At 65.2% G+C, this 13,892-nt stretch overlaps 2 protein-coding genes across 10 annotated transcripts; one reads left to right on the top strand and one right to left on the bottom strand.

Annotated features, from left to right (window-relative positions):
• Window positions 1–51: 51 nt before the first annotated feature.
• On the bottom strand, window positions 52–8,105 carry TAFAZZIN (tafazzin, phospholipid-lysophospholipid transacylase). 3 transcript variants are annotated; one of them, XM_048832763.2, is made up of 11 exons: window positions 7,981–8,105; window positions 7,078–7,198; window positions 6,437–6,565; window positions 6,139–6,184; window positions 3,097–3,182; window positions 2,636–2,716; window positions 2,363–2,404; window positions 2,225–2,287; window positions 1,541–1,593; window positions 1,173–1,250; window positions 52–924 (listed from the first exon to the last, which is right to left on the bottom strand). In XM_048832763.2, exons 2-11 carry the CDS (start codon window positions 7,184–7,186, stop codon window positions 823–825), a joined length of 789 nt encoding a protein of 262 aa, XP_048688720.1. In that variant the 5' UTR covers window positions 7,187–7,198; window positions 7,981–8,105; the 3' UTR covers window positions 52–822. The 3 variants fall into 3 exon arrangements, 2 of the variants coding, with proteins under 2 accessions (XP_048688720.1, XP_048688721.1); XM_048832764.2 differs by lacking the exon at window positions 6,437–6,565; XR_012665880.1 differs by lacking the exons at window positions 6,139–6,184; window positions 6,437–6,565; window positions 7,078–7,198; window positions 7,981–8,105 and adding an exon at window positions 4,674–5,526 and having other exon boundaries at window positions 864–924.
• LOC125628039 (deoxyribonuclease-1-like 1) lies at window positions 1,186–13,091 on the top strand. Of its 7 annotated transcripts, none has more exons than XM_048832760.2 (9): window positions 1,186–1,269; window positions 9,766–9,941; window positions 10,150–10,238; window positions 10,327–10,413; window positions 11,015–11,127; window positions 11,398–11,510; window positions 11,628–11,785; window positions 11,868–11,964; window positions 12,417–13,091. In XM_048832760.2, the coding sequence occupies exons 2-9, from the start codon at window positions 9,798–9,800 to the stop codon at window positions 12,549–12,551; spliced, it is 936 nt and encodes a 311-aa protein (XP_048688717.2). In that variant the 5' UTR covers window positions 1,186–1,269; window positions 9,766–9,797; the 3' UTR covers window positions 12,552–13,091. The 7 variants fall into 7 exon arrangements, with proteins under 7 accessions (XP_048688717.2, XP_048688716.2, XP_048688714.2 ...); XM_048832759.2 differs by lacking the exon at window positions 1,186–1,269 and adding an exon at window positions 8,003–8,086; XM_048832757.2 differs by lacking the exon at window positions 1,186–1,269 and adding an exon at window positions 8,093–8,373.
• The last annotated feature ends 801 nt before the right edge of the window (window positions 13,092–13,892 follow it).

The following is a 13,892-nucleotide window of genomic DNA, read 5'->3' as shown; positions in this document are numbered from 1 at the left end:
CACCCTCCAGCCCCCCCGTTACCCCAGCCCTGGGACAGTCTCCACTCTGTATCCAGGTTAAAATCCTTTATTCAAAAAGTCCACAGTAAAAAAAATGAAGGGGGGGCAGGGCGCTGGTTGCCAGGGGCCCCCCCTCCTGACTCGTGCAAGGCAGTCTTTCTGTATGATTTAGGGGAGTTGAGCTGGCAGCCCACCTTGACCCCCATGCATGTTGGGGGGGGTTATCCCCCCAGGAGGAAACACCCCTTCCAACCCAGCCTGCCCCAGCAGGGCCCCCCAGCTTGGATGGGGTACGGCCAGCAGCCCCGCAGGGGCTGCCCCCACTCTTTGTAAGACCTTCACCAGCAGGGTCCCGGGGGGCCACTGGCAGGCTGAGGGGAACAGCAGGCTTCAGTGGCTTCCAGGAGGTCCCCACAAGGGGGCTGTTCAGCCAGACCCTGCCCAATGGCAGCGGAGGGGCAGCTGCAGCAATGGGGCAATCTCCATTGCTGCAGCTGCCCCATACCATGTGGAGCAGGGAATGGGACGGCTGGCTGGCCAGCATGTGGGGCAGAGTTGTAGAGCAGAGGTGTCAGGCACAGACGTGCTGGCCAGTCAGTCAGTGGGGCAGCGCGGGGGGGCCAGCCCGCTGACATGTGGGGCAGAGGGGAGGGGCCAGTCGGCATGTGGGGCAGAGGTGTCAGGATGGGAGGGGCCGGTCCACAGCGTGTGGGGAAGATGGGAGGGGCCGGTCCACAGGTGGGATAGAGCTGTGAGGCAGGGAGGCCAGCGCATGGGGCCGGGCTATGGGGCAGGGAGGCCAGCCGCGCCCCTCCGCCTGGGCTATCTCTGCCAATGGAATGTCTGATGCAGCCGCTCGGCCTGGCCCTTCAGTGCCTGGATCTCGCCCTGGATGAAATCCGTCAGCGCCTTGCGCATCTCCACCTGGGGGGAAATGGGGGGGGGGGTCAGGGCTCCCAGACGTGCCCACGCCCCCCTAGACACACCCACGCTCCGCCCCCCAGACACCTCCCCCCACAGATCCTGCCCTGCCTCAAGACATGCCCCCACTCCCAAGACGCTGCCCCCCAGACTCACCGGGTCTCCCCCTCTCCCCCAACTGGTCACTGCCCCCCTCCCCATGGGTCACTCCCCGCACCCCACACAAACACAGGGTCCACCCATGGCCTCACCGCTGACTTGTTCTCGGCCTGGAGACGCTCCAGCACCGGCCGGACGGTGAACGGTTTCCCGATGACAACGGTGATCCGCTGGGGCGACGACACGAGGGTGAGTAGGGACCCTGCTGCCCCCCCACCCCTTCCCCCCAAACCCACCCTGCAGCGTGTCTGTGTGGGGGTTAACCCCCCAGAGCTGCTGTTTATATAGGACCTATGTTAAATGTGAAGGGCCACCCTCCCATTTCCCGGCCCAGGGCAGGGAGCTCTCAAGCTCTGACCCCCACCTCCCCAACTGGTGTTTACGTAGGGCCTACCCCGTGCAACGGGCAGGGGAAGGGTTCCACTCTGCACCCCACCCCAGCAGGCTGTCCAGTACCCACCTGGCCGACACGGGGCACATATGGGGGGTCATTGGGCAGCACATCGTTCAGACCTGGGTGGGTGGAACATGTTAAAGACATGGGGGGGAACTCCAATTCCCCCCCACAGGTTATCCACCTAACCCAACCCCCCAGCCCCATGCTCCCAGGCCCCACTCCTCCAACTAATTCCTCCCCAGCCTCACGCTTCCCATCCCCCCTCCCCCAGCTAACTACCGCCCCCATTCCCATGTTCCCTGTCCCCCCACAGCTAACCATGCCCACCCCCAGCCCCATGCTCCCAGGCCCCCCTCCAGCTAACCACTGCCCCCCCATCCCACACTTCCCGCCCCCTCTCTCCCAGCTAACCACTGCCGGCCCCCCCACAGGTTAGCCACCTAACCTGCCCCCCCCCCCGGCCCCACACTCCTAGGCCCTCCCTCCCGCAGCTAACCACCACCCCATCCCTATGCTCCCCAGCCCTGGCTAACTACCCCCCAGCCCTGTCTAATCACTGCCCCCCTTCAGGCCCACAGTTAAAGACCCCTTTCCCCCAACCAGCCACCACCCTCCCAGTCCCAGGCTCCCATCTAACCACTGCCCCCAGCTAATGACCCCTCTGCGCCCACTGCACCATGCTCTCTAGCCCCCCCCACATATGCCCCTGGGCTGACAGGAGATTTGGGGGGCCCGGCACAACCTCACCGATGTGCCAAAGGGGCAGGATGACGGGGTGCTGCCGGCACTCGGCCAGGAGTCGCCCGATCCCTGGGGGGCAGAGAGAGGAGGAGTTAGAAAGGGAAGCCTCCCACCCTTACCCCCCACTCCCTCCCACGCACTCACCCCACTTGAAGCGCATGAATTCCTGGCTCATGTTCACCTTGCCTGGGAGGGAGAAGAGAGAGGTGGGTTGGGGGACACAAGGAGACCCCCGTCGACTCCCCCACCCACTGTGGCTGGGCCCCAATTAGGGCTCCTCCACACACATGGTATTCTGCATGCCCGTCGCCACCCCCTGTGCGGCCCACTACCCCCCACACTGTTCTCCCCTGAAATGAGCACGCACCCAAGGGCCTGTGCCCAGCTCCACCCCCCACAGCCCCTGCCCGGTGTTACCCTCGGGGAAGATGTGCACCCAGTCTCCATGGTTGAGCTTCTCCAGAATGAAATCCATCCCCTTCTGATAGACGCCATCCCCTGCAGGGGCAGTGCCATTAGCCACGGCCAACAGGTCCACCCCAGCTGCCCCTTCTCCCTCCGTTTCCCCCTCAGCCAGTCCCCCCACCCTGCGCCGGCACCTGTGTCCCTCCCAGGCGCTCCTGGCACCCTGCGCTGACCCCTGCCTCAGCCCCCTCCCCCCCACATTTATCCCCCAGCCTCTTCCCCTCCAACTCCTGCCCCCAGGTGCCTCAGGGTCCCATGTGACCTCAGTCCCCCCAGTGTCCCCCTCAGCCCAGCTGCCCTGCCCTTAGCCCCCTTCCCTCCATCCTCCCCACCTGGCCCAGCCCCGTCTCCCACATGTATCTCCCAACTCCCCTGGCCCGGCCCTATGTGCCCCCCAGCCCCGCCCCCCTCACCTCGGCACACGGGGACGCACTGGCCCAGGCTGAAGAAGCGTGAGTGTAATTCTCTGGTGAAGCAGATGTCGGCGGCCGTGGGGGTCCTGAGAGGGGAGCAGATAACACATAAACAAGGGGGGCCACAATCCCCATGCAGCACTGCTGGCCCCTCCCCCACTGGACAGATGACAGCAGGGTGGGGGACCCCTGTAGGCCGGCCTGCCTCGGACCCTCCGGCACAATGTGGACCCCCTGATGTAGTGGGTTAGGGCCCCTGCAGGGGGGTTATGGGGATAATTGATGGGGAGGGTGTCACGGAGTCCCTGGGCGATGCTCTGGAACTGCTCCCCATGAAGCCAGTCAGGACTCTGGGGCAGTCGCCTTTCTGCGAGCAGCCTGTCTTCAGGACACACAGCTCACACAGCTTCCACCTTCCTGGGTCTGACCTCGGAGCATTCAGCATCCTCTGCCCCCCCGTGCGCTTCCCACAGCGAGTCCGCTCGCTCCTGGGGAAGCCAGAGGGTCCTGCACCCCAACTTCGCAGTCAGACGGGACTCTCAGCCAGCCGGGGAAACAGAAGGTTTATTAGACGACAGGAACATGGTCTAAAACAGAGCTTGCAGGTGCAGAGAACAGGACCCCTCAGCTGGGTCCATTTTGGGGGACAGTGAGCCAGACAACCACGTCTGCACTTCACTCCATGTCCCAGCCAGCCCCAAACTGAAAACCCCCTCCAGCCCCCCCCTGCTCTGGGCTTTGTCCCTTTCCCGGGCCAGGTGGTCACCTGATTCCTTTGTTCTCCAACCCTTCAGCTCTCACCTTGCAGGGGGGGAAGGGCCCAGGCCATCAGTTGCCAGGAAACAGGGTGTTGGCCATTCTCTGTGTCCAGACTCCTGCACACACCTGCCCTCTAGGGCTCTGCAATGATCATACACCCTTACTCCACCCCCTAGATACTTAAGAACTGCCTAGGGGAAACTGAGGCACCCCCACACTATTCAGAGGAAACATTAAGAACAGTCCCACTTCGTCACATCTCTCCCCCCTTCGAGATCGAACTGAGCGGGGTCACTTTAGCCGGTGACCTGGGGAAGTTCGAAGCTACCAACGTTCCCATGGATGCCCCAGCATCTCTCCCATTCCTTGGTAGGAGTTACACCAGGCCCTTCCAGTTTCACGCCCTCCCTTAGGTCAGGGGTGGTCGATAGCACTCGCAGGCCGCATGTGGGAAGGTTTATGCAGCCCATGCCCTTTGGCCACCCCAAGAATGTCTCCCCATTGACCATCACCTTCTGCTCCCACTGGAGGTCCGAGGGGCCTGGCCCCAGGAAACTCCACACAGACATATAGGTTGGGGTCAGGAGTGGGAGCCTGTCCACATCCCCACCCATCTGGCTAACGGAGTCTATGGCCTTGGGACCCAGCAAGGGAGCTAGATACCGGGGCTTTTCCGCAGGGTCCCCCTGGTTCAAATCGCCAGCCTGCTCAAAGGCAGTGAGGTGGGCATCCACCTCCCCCCCATCCTTAACCAGGGGCAGCAATTTAGTCTTGAGGTTCCCTGCGGAACTGGCACCCCGGGGTCTATCCCCACTCACCTTGGGGAGGTCCCCTAGGCCTCTCCGCCCCACCACCGCCAGTTCATGCTGCTGCTGCTTCTGCAGCTCTTTCTCGGGCTCTCGCTGTCTCCCACGGTCCTCTTGCTCTCTCAGACTCAGCTCCAATCCCGTCCGTCTCGATCCCCCGATGGGGAACCCGATCGTGAAGACCCCCGTCTGGTCGGGGACAGGAGTCTTGGCGATGCCTGGCTCCCACTCCAGCTGCTCCCAGATCCTGCTATAGCCCCAGTTGGGGTCAGGAATCTGTTCCTTAGAGCGGTCATCCTCCTCCAGCTGCACGATTAACTCTGCTTTGGTGAACTTTCCAACGCTCAACCCTCTCTTTTTGCACAGGGTGACAATGTCCTTCTTAAGGAGACTGTGACAGGCCATCACTCCGCTCCTCCCAAGTTGTTGTGGACTCACAGGCCCGTGTGTTCTCAGCTCCCCACGGTTTCCAGGGAGAACCCCTAGTGTGCCAGCCCTTCTCGAGGTCACCCCCTCTTTGCCAGGGTCGAGCTGCAGACTCCTCCGCCCCTGGGACTGCTCACTGCAGTCCCCAGGGGAACCCTGTTACTGCACAGTCCTTCTCGCTGGTCACACACTCCCAGGGGTTAACCGCCCCCCGAAACCGCTCCTTTCTGAGCCTTCAGCAGGCCTGGTCCTTGGCAATCCCCCTTCGTGTTACTGCTCCCCAGTCACTTACTGCAGGAAGCACCATCCACGGGGTGCAGTACATCCCACCACTGCCACCAGTTGTCATGGAGTCCCTGGGCGATGCTCTGGAACTGCTCCCCATGAAGCCAGTCAGGACTCTGGGGCAGTCGCCTTTCTGTGAGCAGCCTGTCTTCAGGACACACAGCTCACACAGCTTCCACCTTCCTGGGTCTGACCTCGGAGCATTCAGCATCCTCTGCCCCTCCGTGCGCTTCCCCCAGCGAGTCCGCTCAGGCGGGGCTCCTGGGGAAGCCAGAGGGTCCTGCACCCCAACTTCGCAGTCAGACGTGACTCTCAGCCCTCAGCTGGGTCCATTTTGGGGGACAGTGAGCCAGACAACCACGTCTGCACTTCACTCCATGTCTCAGCCAGCCCCAAACTGAAAACCCCCTCCAGCCCCTCCTCCTCTGGGCTTTGTCCCTTTCCCGGGCCAGGTGGTCACCTGATTCCTTTGTTCTCCAACCCTTCAGCTCTCACCTTGCAGGGGGGGAAGGGCCCAGGCCATCAGTTGCCAGGAAACAGGGTGTTGGCCATTCTCTGTGTCCAGACTCCTGCACACACCTGCCCTCTAGGGCTCTGCAATGATCATACACCCTTACTCCACCCCCTAGATACTTAAGAACTGCCTAGGGGAAACTGAGGCACCCCCACACTATTCAGAGGAAACATTAAGAACAGTCCCACTTCGTCACAGAGGGGTTCCCCACAAACTCCCCTCATACAGCCCCCACAGACCCTCCCCACTCACCAGCGCATCTTTTTCAGGTTCCAGACGTGCCGAAGCTTCAATATACCTGGAAATTGAGGGCAGCGGAGAACAATTACTGGGGGAATCTCAGCCAGGCACCCCCCCAGGGGGGATAACTGATGTGAAGGAGGGGTCTGTTCTCCCCAGGGGCTGCTCTGAGGGGAGCAGGAATAACACCGAGAATCAGCCCCCTCCCCCAACAAAAGGGGCTCTGCCCCCCACCCCAACCATGCAAAATCCCCCTCCCAGCCACACTCTCCAGGGGTTCCCCCCAGAGATGGGATCCCCCAGGGCCTACCCCAGAGGTGGGGGTCATCCATGCAGGACTGGTGGTTAGACACGGTGATGAGGGGGGTGCCGGGCGGGCGCCACTCGACCAGATCATACAGAACTTCCTTGTTATGGACCCGCAGCCGGTTCATGTGCCCTGCGGGGGAGGGGGGCAACTTAGATGTGGGGGGAACAAACAGGGGAGACCCGCGCTGGGTTCCTCCACCCCCCAGTGGCCTGGGTGATCGGGTCAGTAACTGGTGGGAGGAGAACTATAGGGGGAGAAGGGATGTGTGGAGGAGGTACAGGGGAGTCAGTAGCTGCGGGGACAGAAGCTATATGGGGGGCCCCAGGACCTGGTGGGATTTGAGGAGTACCTCCTGCTAACTAGCCCAGAGGTGGGCAAAGGCCTGGCAAGAGGGTAGCCTGGCGAGAGGGGAGCTGACACCCCACAAGCGAGATGCCGGGGGGGGGTAACGACCAGGCAACTTGCAACCTGGGGCATCCCAAGAACCATCACAGTGGGGCCAGAGACAGGGGGGCTGTAGAGGGAGGGGTGTGGAGATGTCAGTGGCTCGTTGGGGGGGCACAGGAGCAGGGCAGTGGAGGGAGGGGGGGAGCTCAGGGTGGGGGGGCAGTGCATGGGTCAGGCGGGGGCCCGGCACTCACTCGTCCAGAAGCAGCTGTAGGTGCCCACCAGGCCGGTGACCAGGCGGCTGGCCAGGGTCCACGGCAGCCGCGGGAATGGCGGGAAGGGCCAAGGCACCTCCAGGGGCATCGTCCGGCCCCCCTGCAGGGACACGCCGGGGTCACAATCGGGCGGCAGCCTCCCGATCCCTACCGCCCCGCCCCTTCCCCACATCGAACCCCGCCCCGCCCCCATCGCCCCACCCCCCACATCGAACCCCTCCCCTCCCCCATCGCCCGTCCCCCCACATTGAACCCCACCCCTCCCCCATCGCCCCTTCCCCCACATCGAACCCCTCCCCTCCCCCATCACCCGCCCCTCCCCCATCGCCCCACCCCCCACATCGAACCCCGCCCCGCCCCCATCGCCCCTTCCCCCACATCGAACCCCACCCCTCTCCCATCGCCCCTTCCCCCACATCGAACCCCGCCCCGCCCCCATTGCCCCACCCCCCACATCGAACCCCGCCCCTCCCCCATCGCCCCTTCCCCCACATCGAACCCCTCCCCTCCCCCATCACCCGCCCCTCCCCCATCGCCTGTCCCCCCACATCGAACCCCACCCCGCCCCCATCGCCCCACCCCCCACATCGAACCCCGCCCCGCCCCCATCGCCCCACCCCCCACATCGAACCCCGCCCCGCCCCCATCGCCCCTTCCCCCACATCGAACCCCGCCCCTCCCCCATCGCCCCTTCCCCCACATCGAACCCCGCCCCGCCCCCATCGCCCCACCCCCCACATCGAACCCCGCCCCTCCCCCATCGCCCCACCCCTCCCCCATCGCCCCACCCCCCACATCGAACCCCGCCCCGCCCCCATATCGAACTCCGCCCTCTTCCACGCCCACCCCCCATTGCCCCCCGTCCCAACCCCCCTCTCCCACCTCCCCCGCGGCTGGAAGGCGCCGCGGCCTCCTCCCCGCTGTCGTGAAGGCCGCCGGCCACGGGCGGCCCCTCCGGCCGTAAAGCGCGCCCGGTCCGGCCGCAAATGTAGGTGTCGCACAGCGCCGCGAAGAGGCTCGGAGGACTCCGGAGCATACGAGATGCGCTGGATAGAGCGGCCGACTTCCGGGTTCGGGGCCACAGAGAGCGGCGGCTCGGCCGCCCCCGCCCCGCCGGGACAGACGAGCCGAGGCGGGCCGGGCGGCTAGAGCGGCCGGGGCAGGAGGCAGCACAGAGCAGCAGGAAGGGCTGGCGGGAGCGCCCCCCGTGGCGCCTCGCGGGGAGGGGGTCTCAGTCCCCACCCCCCCAGGCGCGGCAGCGTGACATCAGGGCAGGTATGATGACGTCATAACCGGACGCCATGACGTCATCACCTCCCGCGGTGAGATCGCGGCCACGCACGCTGCCATCGCAACAAAGCTGGTGACGTCACGCGGAGGCGCTGTGACGTCACAGTGAATCGGGTGAGGTCTTGGCCACACGCGATGACATCACGCCGGGGCCGTGACCTCGCGGGGTGACATCGCCCTGGGCCCAGACGTGTGCGATGACCTCACGGCGACCCGTCCGCTCCTGCCAGGCCCTGCTGGGTCCACGGGTGCCCGTGGGTGCATCTGTGGCTGTTCCCGTTTGCACGGCAGCGCCTGGGGCCCTCAGCTGGCGAGTCCCCACAGGCCTCTCCCGTGGCTACCTGCCGCGGGGCGGGGATCCCGCCACCTCCTCTCCCCGGCGGGGTGGGCCAGCCTCGCCCAGCGGGGGGGTGGGGGGGAAGTGAAAGCCGGAGGGTGGGGGGGAGCTGGAGCCCATGGGTGGAGCAGACTGCAGAGCCAGCTTGGGGCACAGGGAGAGCAGGGTAAGGCTGGGCTCCCTGGCTGGGTTGGGGGTCAGATCTGGGTCTCCCCTTAGCTGAGGAGCTATCTGGGGTGGTGGGGGGGGGGAATTTGGTCCTCCTCTGCAGCGCTCCCCTCGGGTTGCTGCCCAGGGGTGGGGTATCAAATTGCAAAGCCTCCCCAGCTTCCTGTCCCTGTCCTGGATCCCCCAGGTTCCCCCCCCCACTTTCTGTCCCTGGACCCCCCTTCCTGTCCCTGCCCCGTGTCCCCCCCCCCCCAGCTTCCTGTCCTTGCCCCGGGTCCCCCAGGCTGCCCCCACCCCCCACTGCAGGGGGGGGATGATACCGCAGAGTCCTGTGAGTCCCTGACCCGGTGAGGGGGAAGGGGTGGCTGGGGGGGCAGAGAATCAGCGGGGGGGAGGGGCTGGTGTTGGATAGACAGGACTGAACAATAGGACCCAGTGTTTTAATTTCTCCCCACGGCTCTGCACACAGGACGGGAGGGCGGCTCTTGGGCTCACACTGAGCTGGGCCGGGGGCAGAGTTATCTGGGGGAGAGGGAAGCAAAGAGGGAGATTTTAGGGGGAGCCTCTGGGGGCGGGAGCACAGGTGCAGGGTGGGGAGCTCTCTGGAGAGGGGAGCCGGGGGGCAGACGGTTGTGTGGGGCTCTCTGGGGTGGGAGAGGGGGCAGCTCTCTGGGCAAGGTGGGAGGGTGTTTGTGATGGACAGAGCCAGATGCAGCCTGTGGCTATTTTGTTGTTGTTGCTATATTTAGCCCCCACGAAGCCCCGTCTAGATTTAATGCCAGCCCGGGAGTGCCCACCCCCACCCCATTCCATCTGTCTGTCCGCACAACCCTCCACCTGGCTGTGTCCGTCCATCGGTCCCTCTCTTGCAGGGTTTGCCCAGGCCTGCGCTGCTCCCCCCACCATGGGGCTGCCCCCCCACTGCCTCTGCGCCCTGCTGCTGCTTCTGTGCCCGGCAGGTGCCCCCTTCCGGATCTGTGCCTTCAACCTGCAGCGGTTCGCTGGCCCCAAAGCTGCCAAAGTCGCCGTCATGGACACACTGGTCAAGGTGAGGCAGGTGCTTGGGGAGCCAGGGGCAGGGGAACCAGTGGGGGGGGCACAGGGAGGTTGAGGGGAGCCGCTGGTAAGCACAGGGAGCAGTGGGGGAGGGGGGGAGACAGGGAGGCCACCAGGGGTGGGGACAGAGGAGAGGCAGGAGGTGGTGGTGGTGTGAGATTTGCATATGCAGATATTGCTAATGAGCTCCACCCACACAGATTATCTCTCGCTGTGACATCGCGGTGCTGCAGGAGGTGATGGATGCCCAGGAGCAGGCCGTGCCCGCACTCATCACCGCCCTGCACAGGTGGGTTATGTGGGGGCAGGGGCGTAGGTGGGACGGGATGGAGGGTCACCGCTGGGATCCCCCTCACCCTGTTCCCTCCTGCCCCCAGGTCCGCAGGCCCCGACTCCTACACGGCCCTGAGCAGCCCACTGCTGGGAGCTGGGCATTACCAGGAGCGCTACGTCTTCGTGTACCGGTGAGTGCGGCCCCGGGGCAATGTGACGCCCTCGGCCTGGCCTGTCACCGACCAAAGGCGCTTAGCTCAGACACGACACCAGTGAGCTGCCCTTTGACGGGCCACCAGGGCCTGGCCCACAGCACAGGGACCCAGGGCCTGGGCTGCAGGGACCCAGTTCCTTGTTTCACTGCGTTCAGCTCAGTTCCTGTTCCACAGGCACCCAGGAGGCTGGTCTGGGACTGCGGGCTGGGGGGGTGTTCAGGCTGGGGGAGCAGAAACACTCCAGTCCCACCACGACCGCTGCAGAACAAAGCCAGGCGCGTCACTTCGCAAGAAGCCATTTTCCTTCCAGCTCCTGCAAGTTTCAGGGCGTTGGGTTCGCTGGCTGAATCAGAGCGGCTGCCCATGCGGTCCAATCCAGCCCCCGCCACACACCGCATGACCAAAGCACAGGTGAAAGGACACGAATCATCACCCCACGACTTGGAACTGCGGTGCAGCCAACGTCTGCCGTAGAAAAATCGATGAGTAAAATCAACCCGCCAGAGTGGAGGGATCCAGCACGCATGCCCCCACACCCAACCCCGAACCCCACTCTAAGCCTGCCCCTTACCTGCAGGTCCGGCCGCACCCAGCTCCTCGACTCCTACATGTACCTGGACGAGAACCCTGCCAGACCAGATGCCTTTGTCCGCGAACCCTTTGTCGGGCGCTTCAGCCTGCCCAGCAAAGGTGAGTGTGTGCCAGGACACCTGGGTTCTGCTGGGAGAGGAGTGGGGTCCGGGGGGAGGGGTTGGGAGGCAGGACACCTGGGTTCTGCTGGGAGGAGAGTGGGGTTTAGGAGCCAGGACACCTGAGTTCTGCTGGGATCCGGGGGGAGGGGTTGGGAGCCAGGATGCCTGGGTTCTGCTGGGCAGGGAGTGGGGTCTGGTGGGAGGGGTTGGGAGCCAGGACGCTTGCGTTCTCTACCCTGTAGTTACTCCTCCTTTCTCTGCGCCCCAGCGCTCCCCACCCTGGTGCTTGTCCCCCAGCACACCGTGCCCAAGAAGGCAGAGACGGAGATCGATGCGCTCTACGATGTCTTCCTGGATGTCCAGGCCCGCTGGGGGACGGAGGTGAGGAGGGGGCTGGCCAGGGGGCACAGACAACACTGTGAGAATGGAATCCAGGAGTCCTGGGGCTCCTAGCCCCCACTCCCGAACTCAGGTGATGCTTTCTCTCCCCACCCCCAGGACGTCATGTTTCTGGGGGACTTTAACGCCGACTGCGGTTACGTGGCCAAGAAGCGCTGGGGACAGATCCGGCTGCGGCGCGAGCCCAGCTTCCACTGGCTAATCGGAGATGCTGCCGACACAACTGTGCGGAACAGCACGCACTGCGCCTACGACAGGTGGGACCCAGGCTTCCCTGGGGTGAGGGGGGGTGCTCTGGAGATGCTGGGAGCTGTAACCCCCTTCCCTCCCCCCCCGCAGGATCGTGGTGCATGGGGAGCGCTGCCTGGGGCTGGTGGTGCCTGGCTCAGCCCAGCCCTTCGACTTCCCTAGCACATTCGGGCTCACAGAGACCAAGGTAATGCCCCTGTCGGGGGGGGGGGGGGGAACGGGGGGTGTCAGAGAAGAGCCGCCAAGATGGCCAAGGTGAGAAAACCTGCCCTGGCATGAGAGATGCCCACTCACCCTGCGTAGTGCGGATCTGGGGGGGGCGGGGGCTGCAGGGGAGTTTCTACAGCTGGGCACGGGGGGTGGGGCAGGTCTCTGTGCTGCGAGGAGGGCAGACCTTTGTCTGTCAGCACAAGGCTCACAAGAAACCCCTCCGGCGTTGTGGCCGGTCTGGGCCGGCAGGTGAGTCAGGCTCAGTCTGCAACCTGGCCCCCAGCGCTCCCGGCCCAGCCGGCTGGAGAGGAACCGCCTGCAGGGCAGGGCAGCGGCCTGGGAATGCCAGCAGCACGCATAGATACAGAGCCAGGGGATCTCTAGCAAACCCCCCACCCCCTGACCCTGTCTCCTCATCCCCGGCCCCAGGCGCTGGAGGTCAGTGACCATTACCCGGTGGAGGTGCAACTGGAACTGAACGCAGCCTCGAGGGGGTGCTGGCCAGCCGGCCCAGCACTGCTGCCCCTGGCTATGCTGCTGGCCGGGCTGGAGGGCTGGGTCTGACCTCCCCACGCAGCACTGCTGGGCGCATGGATCTTGGGGGACACCAGACCGAGGGGCTGGAGTCTAAACCCACCTGCTGGACTCTCCGATCAGCAGAGGCCTTTACTCAGATGCCTGGATTTCCCCCTCCTACAGAAGATGCAGAAACTGCTCATCTCAGACCTGACAAACTCACTGCAGCAAATACAGAACCGGCAGCGTTCCCAGGCGTGAGGCCAGGGGATGTTACCCGATCAGCTGGAGTCCATCCCCCTAGGTCCTGGGCCTGCCTGCCCAGAGCGTTCGGCTGGAGGGGCATCCCTGGGCAGTGGATACGGGTTCAAATGCCGCCAGAGGGGGGTGGGTTTTTTTAAAGTGACAGAGCAACTAAACCCCTCCATAAAAACAGTGAGGAGTTTGGGCAAAAGCTTTCGTGGATAAAAACCCCCCTTTTTCCGCTGCCTGGCTGTTCCTGTGGGTCCAGACTAACAGGCTCCCCCTCGAAGTGAGCTGTAGCTCACGAAAGCTCATGCTCAAATAAATCGGTTCGTCTCTAAGGTGCCACAAGTCCTCCTGTTCTTTTTGTAAACCCCTCCAGGTACTTTCAGACATTTCCTGGTTGCTGTTTAACCTGGGCGGGGCTGTTTGCTGGGTTTGGGGGGGTCCCTGGTGCTGCTTCCCAATGGGGGTGGGGAGCCGGGACAGAAGCGAAGGGGCAACTGCGACTGGTCCATTAACAACGTGGCCCGGGGGGGCGCAGATGGAGGGGGGGGTGGAGGGGGGGGCGCAGATGGAGGGGGGGGGCGCGGCGCGGCAGCCCGTGCGGGCGGGGGGGGGGCACAGATGGGGGGGGCGCGGCGCGGCAGCCCGTGCCCGGGAGGGCGAGGGGGGGCGCAGATAGAGGGGGGCGCGGCGCGGCAGCCCGTGCCCGGGGGGCGCAGATAGAGGGGGGGGCGGCGCGGCAGCCCGTGCCCGGGGGGGGCGGGGGGCGCAGATGGAGGGGGGGCGCAGATAGAGGGGGGGGCGGCGCGGCAGCCCGTGCCCGGGGGGGCGGGGGGCGCAGATAGGGGGGGGGGGCGGCGCGGCAGCCCGTGCCCGGGGGGGCGAGGGGGGGCGCAGATAGAGGGGGGCGCAGATGGGGGGGGCGGCGCGGCAGCCCGTGCCCGGGAGGGGGCGACACCTGCAGGGAGACAAGACCATTCAGTCCGCGTCCCCCCAGCTAGCCCCGCCCCGCCCCGCCCCTCGGACGCCTGGGTCCCAGCACAAACCCCAGCAGGCGCCCGCAGGCCCCGCTGCCCCAGACTGAGCCCCCCCCCCCCGGGCCTGCCTTTATACCCCGCCCTCCTGCGCCATTGGCCGGCG

This window comes from Caretta caretta, chromosome 23 (genome assembly GCF_965140235.1).
Source record: "Caretta caretta isolate rCarCar2 chromosome 23, rCarCar1.hap1, whole genome shotgun sequence".
NCBI lineage: Eukaryota > Metazoa > Chordata > Testudines > Cheloniidae > Caretta > Caretta caretta.
The sequence above is the reverse complement of the archived record's forward strand: the minus strand, read 5'-3'. Positions and strand labels throughout refer to the sequence as shown.

Excerpts from the sequence above, each read along its gene's own strand:
- TAFAZZIN (XM_048832763.2), bottom strand. The coding sequence starts at position 7,186 with ATGCCCCTGGAGGTGCCTTGGCCCTTCCCGCCATTCCCGCGGCTGCCG. Across the intron at positions 2,717-3,096 it reads GTGCGTCCCCGTGTGCCGAG|GGGATGGCGTCTATCAGAAG; the intron begins GTGAGGGGGGCG and ends CTGCCCCTGCAG. Across the intron at positions 1,594-2,224 it reads CCTGCCCCTTTGGCACATCG|GTCTGAACGATGTGCTGCCC; the intron begins GTGAGGTTGTGC and ends CCACCCACCCAG.
- LOC125628039 (XM_075122659.1), top strand. The coding sequence starts at position 9,603 with ATGCAGCCTGTGGCTATTTTGTTGTTGTTGCTATATTTAGCCCCCACG. Across the intron at positions 11,786-11,867 it reads ACGCACTGCGCCTACGACAG|GATCGTGGTGCATGGGGAGC; the intron begins GTGGGACCCAGG and ends CCCCCCCCGCAG. Across the intron at positions 11,965-12,416 it reads TCGGGCTCACAGAGACCAAG|GCGCTGGAGGTCAGTGACCA; the intron begins GTAATGCCCCTG and ends CCCCGGCCCCAG.